The 7209-nt window shown below is 45.8% G+C and overlaps 1 protein-coding gene across 1 annotated transcript in view; it reads right to left on the bottom strand.

Annotated features, from left to right (window-relative positions):
- The window catches only part of LOC309568107 (uncharacterized protein), a 120069-nt gene extending 113140 nt beyond the window's left edge, over positions 1-6929 (bottom strand). The window contains exon 1 of the mRNA XM_082273703.1: positions 6852-6929. Within this exon, the coding sequence (XP_082129829.1) occupies positions 6852-6871 (20 nt within the window). The 5' untranslated portion in view covers positions 6872-6929. The remainder of the gene's footprint in view (positions 1-6851) is intronic.
- Between the last annotated feature and the right edge of the window lie 280 nt (positions 6930-7209).

The raw sequence follows: 7209 nt of genomic DNA, 5'->3' as shown, positions 1-7209 counted from the left end.
TGCTGCCCCCACCACTCCTCCTATCCAGTTCACTTGTGTTCTGCTGTCTCTGTCAGGATCGCAAAGGTCACACTTGCGACCGGGCCCTGGCATTCCACCACCGTGGGGAGTCCCCAAGATGGCAGGAAGGGGGCCCACTGCAGAACTTGTGAAAGGGTCCCGCTGCAGGACCGTTATAAAGGGCTCCAGGATCAGTGGGAAGAGCCCAAGGCTTGAAGGGAAAGGCTCTGGCCAGAGGTCCGAGGGGCCCTTTATGGTTTCTTGCACCGGGGCCCTGAAGGTTCTAGTTATGCCTCTGTAACACTGTAAAAAATAAACTTTATGCAATCTAAAATAGGTGACTCCAAATTCCCATGCTAGGGTGAATGAAACGTATTCACTCAAAAGTGATCAGAAATAAATGGCAATAAATATTAGAATGAGATATAAAGTGCTTGTGATAAACTGTGCTAATTTTCTCAAAACGTGCTAGATTCAAATATGTGCATAAATACATTTATTTGATGATTTGAAGACATTCAAGAGAAGGAAGGATGTTATTATTAGTGGGTTATGCACGCGTGCACCAGGCCAGAGGCAGCACTGGAGTACAGGGGCAGAGGCCAGTGGTGGGGCACACACATGACATGACGTGGATTTTGATATAATCCTAGGGATATTGGTGCTTATGCACCAGAGGCAGGAGAAGGGACTTTGCTTGTCCGCTCTCAACACTGCACCTGCACATTTGCTGCCCCAGCCTGGCCTCAGCCTACGTTCACATTGGTTTGATTTGACATGGGATGTGGCATGTCAAATCGCATGTTAATTTGGAGCCAATTGCCAGCAATGGAATCGGCCGAATTGCTGCCTGGATTCCCAAAAGTAGTTTCTGTGCTACTTTTGGCAATTTGTCATCAAACAGTAAGGGGAGATCAGCAAAAGGGCGTTCGCTGATCTCCCTTCCCTATACCTGTTGGCGACTGCCAGGTCTGCCAATGGGTGCATGGAGCCCAGGAAACCTGGCTGAGGTGTGTGTGTGTGTGCGTGTGGGGGGGGGGGGGGGGGAGGTGGCCAGTACTAACAGAGGGTGTGTGGAAATGATCTGGTAGCTACACTGCTAATGGATTGTTTCCATATGACAGACAACACTTGGCTTGTCAGGTTTATACACAGTAAGTGAGATGCTTTCCTTTAGGCCTTGTTTTCATTTACGTTTTCAGGACAGTAAAAATGCATGGCTGAGCCACGTTTGCCACCACCCAACCACTCCCCTTTATGCTGCAAAGGCACTGCCACTGTCCTACATAGTACAACAGTGGAGCCAGGGGATTTTACACACATCCCAATGGCTTAATCCACTGGGAGTGTATAAAATCCCCTGGCACCACTTTTGTGCTATGTAGGACAGTGGCAGTGCCTTTGCAGCAAAAAGGGGAGTGGTTGGGTGGTGGTAAACGTGGCTCAGCCATGCATTTTTACTGCCCTGAAAACGTAAATGAAAACAAGGCCTAAAGGAAAGCATCTCACTTACTGTGTATAAACCTGACAAGCCAAGTGTTGTCTGTCATATGGAAACAATCCATTAGCAGTGTAGCCACCAGATCACTTCCACACATCCCCCCCGTTAGTGCCGCCCACTCCCCCCCACCCCCCTACACACGCACACACCTCAGGGTCCTGGGTTCCTCCTGGTACACGACAATCAGGGGCGGATCCAGGGGGAGCAATAGGGAAATTGCCCCCCCCCCCCGAGAAAATTTTTCCGACTCCGAGGTTCCCTCCCTCTCCCACCTCACCAGATTTAAGTTTCGAGAGGCATTATCTAAATGCAGCTGCAGGGACTTTATTTCTGCTTCCCCCTGCTCCTCTGGCTCTCAGGTGGCCTAAATTATAATCCCTGAGCCCCATCAGTTCATTTACAGGGGCCCAGGATGCTGTATCATGGAGAGACTTTTTGTTTTTTAATCTGTGCTCACACCACCAGGAGCCGCATTTTGCACGATAAAATGAACATTCTGGCCCTGGCGGAGTATTATCAGTCAGCAGCCTCATCACTGCCTGACTCCTTCAGCCAATGTGTGCTGAGGAGAGGGTGGGCTCTGGCTGAGGGGGATGCAATTGCAACTGGGCCCCATGCTCCTGGGGGCCTGTGTGGCTCCCCTGTACACCTGGATAGGAGGGGCAGCGGGGGCAGCATGTAGAGAAATCACTGTCCTCCTTTTTCCTCCTGTAGCTGCAGGTGGAAAATGGAGGAGATTGGTTCCTCTGTATGCTGCCTCTGCCACTCCTCCTATCCATTTCCTATTCCTCCTATCCATTGTGTTCTGCTGTCTCTGGGCCCTTGTGTGCTCCCCTGGTCCCCCCCTACTTTGCTGCCCCCCCCCCCCCACCCACTGTGCTCCCTCCCCTCTCCTGCCGGCTGCTGCAGGGGATGTGTCACAATAGAGAACCAGGAAGGGGTCGGTAAATATGTAATTTACCAGCTCCTTCCTTTTCTGAATGGACAGAGTCATAGTCAGTGACATTGTAAAAAAAATTAAATAAAATGATACAAAATAATACAATTAAAATACCAAAAAATGAAAACTACTGACACCAGTGGGTGAACTTCCAGGATCGCAAAGGTCACACTTGCGACTGGGCCCTGGAATTCCACCACCGGAAGACCCCAAGATGGCAGGAAGGAGGCCCACTGCAGAACTTGTGAAAGGTTCCCGCTGCGGGACCGTAATAAAGGGCCCTGCAACAAGAGTAAAGGGCCCCAGGATCAGTGGGAAGAGCCCCAGGGTTGAAGGGAAGGGCCCCGGCCAGGGGTCCGGGGGGCCTTCATGGTTTCTTGCACCGGGACCCTAAAGGTTCTAGTTATGCCTCTGTCAGTGATAGTCTAATGGTTGGGGACCCATCTGTGGTATGGTGACCTTGGGTACTAGTTGGGGACCCATCTGTGGTATGGCGTCCTTGGGTACTAGTTTGGGGCCCATATGTGGTATAATGTCCTCGGGTACTGGTTGGGGACCCATCTGTGGTATGGTGTCCTCGGGTATTTGTTGGGGACCCATGTGTGGTATGGTGTCCTCGGGTACTGGTTGGGGACCCATCTGTGGTATAGTGTCCTCGGATACTGGTTGGGGACCCATCTGTGCTATGGTGTCCTCGGATACTGTTTGGGGACCCATCTGTGGTATGGTGTCCTTGGGTACTGGTTGGGGACCCATCTGTGGTATGGTGTCCTCAGTTACTGGTTGGGTACCCATCTGTGGTATGGTGTCCTCGGGTACTGATTGGGGACCCATCTGTGGTATTGTGTCCTTGGGTACTGGTTGGGGACCCATCTGTGGTATGGCGTCCTCAGGTACTAGTTGGGGACCCATCTGTGGTATGGTGTCCTCGGATACTGGTTGGGGACCCATCTGTGATATGGCGTCCTTGGGTACTAGTTGGGGTCCCATCTGTGGTATGGTGTCCTCGGATACTGGTTGGGGACCCATCTGTGGTATAGTGTCCTCGGTTACTGGTTGGGTACCCATCTGTGGTATGGTGTCCTCGGTTACTGGTTGGGTACCCATCTGTGGTATGGCGTCCTCAGGTACTGGTTGGGGACCCATCTGTGGTATGGTGTCCTCGGGTACTGGTTGGGGACCCATCTGTGGTATGGTGTCCTCAGATACTAGTTGGGGACCCATCTGTTGTATGGTGTCCTCAGATACTGGTTGGGGACATATTATAAGAATGTCTAATCTGTAATTTGATGCCTTTTGGAGATTTTTCCATCTTTCCTTGGCTTCTTTATGCACATTAATACAAATTTTTACCTGGGGTGCCCAAAGTTTCGATCACCACTGTATCAGGAATATGAAATGCTGGAGTAACAAACACTTTATTCCACTTACCGAATTCCGTAGTGCAGACTTTCCATAAACCCACATGGTCTACATAATCCTCTCCATTCCCTTTAATCCAGTGGTCGGTACACATAGCGATTAACATGCAGATGTTGCCGATACCGATTATTATAGTCACTGCCAACCTCAGCCCGAAGGACGAATCGGGGCTGCAAAGACATGAAGACAATCTCTGTTAGCTTAAACCCTTCGCCCCTAAGTGTAAAACAAATCTTAAGTCCTGGTTCACACATATGCAATGACAGACATAGCATGTGATTCGGAGCGCACTGATCTGCAAATCACATGCGATGTCTGTGCGATGCAAATTCAGCCATACAGATTGCATGGTTAAATTTGCATCGGATTCGGACACAACTCACACAGGACCCTTTTTTGGGTCCGTACCAGTGTGAACACTCATGCGATCTGATTCATGTCGAAACAGACAGTTCACACTGCGATATGCGAACGGCTCTGGGGGTGTTGTTAACTATGTATTGACACCCCCAGCGATTCGCATATGGCAGTGGGAACTGCCTGCGAGTTGAATGCAATGTGGGAACCCGCAGTGGATTCGCAGGGTTCCCGCATCGCATATGTGTGTGAACCGGGACTAAGTCCCGGTTCACACTACCGCGACTTGTCAGGCGACTGGTCAGTCTGACAAGTCGCGGTCCATGCAGTGCTATGGGAACCGATCTAATAGGAGCGACTCAAGTCGCTCCGACTTAGAAAATAGTTCCTGTACTACTTCAGGGCGACATCGGAGCGACTTGCATTGACTTCAATTATGTGAAGTCGCGCCGAAGTCGCGGTTCACGCAACTTCACAGGTCGCCCCGAAGTCGTGCCGCGGTAGTGTGAACCGGCACTAATGCCTAAGCCCAATTTTGCAACTTTGACTTGTGTTTGTAAACATGTACACATCATCACAGCTACTTTCTGCATCCAGGTGGATTATTTCTCGTTTTTATTCAGGACAATTTGGGCTTTTGTTTGGTAGTAAATGGTAATGGATGTCCCCTGATTTTTGTTTTTAATTATTATTATTAGGGATGATCGAACGGTTCGGGTTGACCATCGGTTCGACCCGAACATTGGCTGTTCGAGGTTCGGCTGAATTTAGAACTTTTTGCCCAAAAAGTTCGGAATTCGGCAACCAGAACGGACCAAAATGCAATGGGACAGGAAATGGGCTTTAAAAGCCCATGATTGGACCAGAACCATTAGCAAAAGCCAATTGAGGGGGCAGGAGAATGCTAAGAATGTGATTGGAGTGACTAGGGGGTCCCTAGACCAATCATTAGTGAATACTCCCCCCAGTACATAAGATAGCCCCCGCCAAATTCCTAGCATTGTTATACAGGGACATGGAAGAGAGTGGAAGCAGTTCGTGGACTTCTGCTACAAAGTGTCATTTAGCATTTATTATTGTGAGGAAAGGGATATCTAGTGTAGTTAGGGTGCTCTTTTACACTTTAGTTAGCTTTAATTTATTCAGTTTCTGTAGGGAAAGTGTTAAGTGCCAAGGTGACCGTAGTGTAGTGTAGGGTTAACTGACAGTGACTGCTATGGCAGGGTGACCAAACCCTTCCATATCAGGGTGACCGCTATAGAGAAAAGCTAGTTTCTCTGAAGTCACTTTCGCTGCAGTAATATGGCTTCGCCCCCGTCAGCATTCTTTTTGGCTGCAGGCGTCTATAGGGATCTTTTGAGCACATGTTTGGAGTCAGGCATGACATCTGAACATGTGTATAGGGGGTATATATACACACCCATGTATGTATATATACCCCTGCACATATATAGGTGTGAAAGGAGCAGAAAACACTACTTGCGCTAATGAAATAATTAGCACCAATATAGTTATGCTCCTATCACACCTATATATGTCTAAGTGTAAAATACATATAAGTATGTGTGTATATATACCACTATACACAAGTTCAGATGTTTTTCCTGCCTCCAAAGAACCCAAAAAAATGCCCAAAAAAAACGCCTGCTACTAAACTGGCAAGGTGTGAAAAGCGAGAAGCCACTAACCTGTTCTATAAGTGACCTAGTACAAACAATCTTTTTTTTTATGGTTCTGGACATGCTACAGAGCTGAAACTTCACAGGTACACTTTTTAGACCCCCCCAGATACTAAATCCAAATAATTTTTATTTTTTTTTTTAATTTTTTCAATAATTGGCTCTCTATCAAAAATTACAATTTTTAAGAACTTTTTTTTGTGTGATTAATAGTCCCTGGGGTATGACCCAGAAGCCTAGGCACTTTTTAGGGGCATTTATTGGGTTTTAGGGCTTCAAAATGGTGTGTTTTGATTACCGAAGTTCGGGTCCCATTGATTTCAATTATTTTTATAATTTATTTATATTGTTACTTTAGATACCCAGTATAAATGTTATTCTATAATTTGTCACATTTAAAATTGTTAAAAATTATGATTCTGGTAAGAAAAAAAAAATTGAAGTCATTTATAATGAAATAACATTGGATTTTGGAATGAATGGACTTTACTGAATTAAAACCACATACACAGTTAGAATTGCGCACGTTCAAGAAATATTTTCTTTGCTGCTCATTTGAATTTTTCTTGTCACTGTGGATGAAAATGAACGCTGATTTGAGCCCATTAATGATTGGAAAAACAAATGAACGTCCTCATAATGAAAAATGCTGAATGAAATTCCACTAGTGTATACCCAGCTTTACCTTGAGAGGACGGATATTGAAACGCAACCCACTGTGCTAGCGCTATAAAGAAGAGCCCACATGCAAATACCAATACACAGTATGAAACAAGGTGCTATTAACCCTAATTACATTAAGGTTATCCACTTTTATCTGATCAGTTGAACAAGATCTAAGGAAAATTAAAAAAAAAAAATTCAAAATTTAAAAAAAAAGTTTTCTTTTGCTAAATAAGCATTCATTTTTTAGGAAATAAACACAGGGGATTGTAAGAAAATATCTCTGTACCTTGATGTGTTGGAAATCATGTCTGCCCTCCTCAGCCGTCAGTCCTCACTGGAAAGTTAGTGTGACAAGTCAGATTATATTTTGGATTCTTCCCCTTCCCTCGAAACTGATCTGAGAAGTATTACAAGCTTCCACATTTGCTTTAATTGATTTCATAATAATAATTTAAAAACAAAGTTAAGGATTTTGCCATCAGAATAAATTTTGTAGAAGCACAAACTCTTTATTTTACTCATTGAGCAATTTAGATGAAACGTGCTTAAAAAAAAAAAAAAAAAAAGTCTACATTTTCCTTCTTTTATAGAGGGTGTGGTCCTTTCTTTGTTGTGTTTTGGGTGTATTTAGGGAAGTTTCTTTT

This window comes from Pelophylax lessonae, assembly GCF_965119305.1.
Source record: "Pelophylax lessonae genome assembly, chromosome: 12".
NCBI lineage: Eukaryota > Metazoa > Chordata > Amphibia > Anura > Ranidae > Pelophylax > Pelophylax lessonae.
The sequence above is the reverse complement of the archived record's forward strand: the minus strand, read 5'-3'. Positions and strand labels throughout refer to the sequence as shown.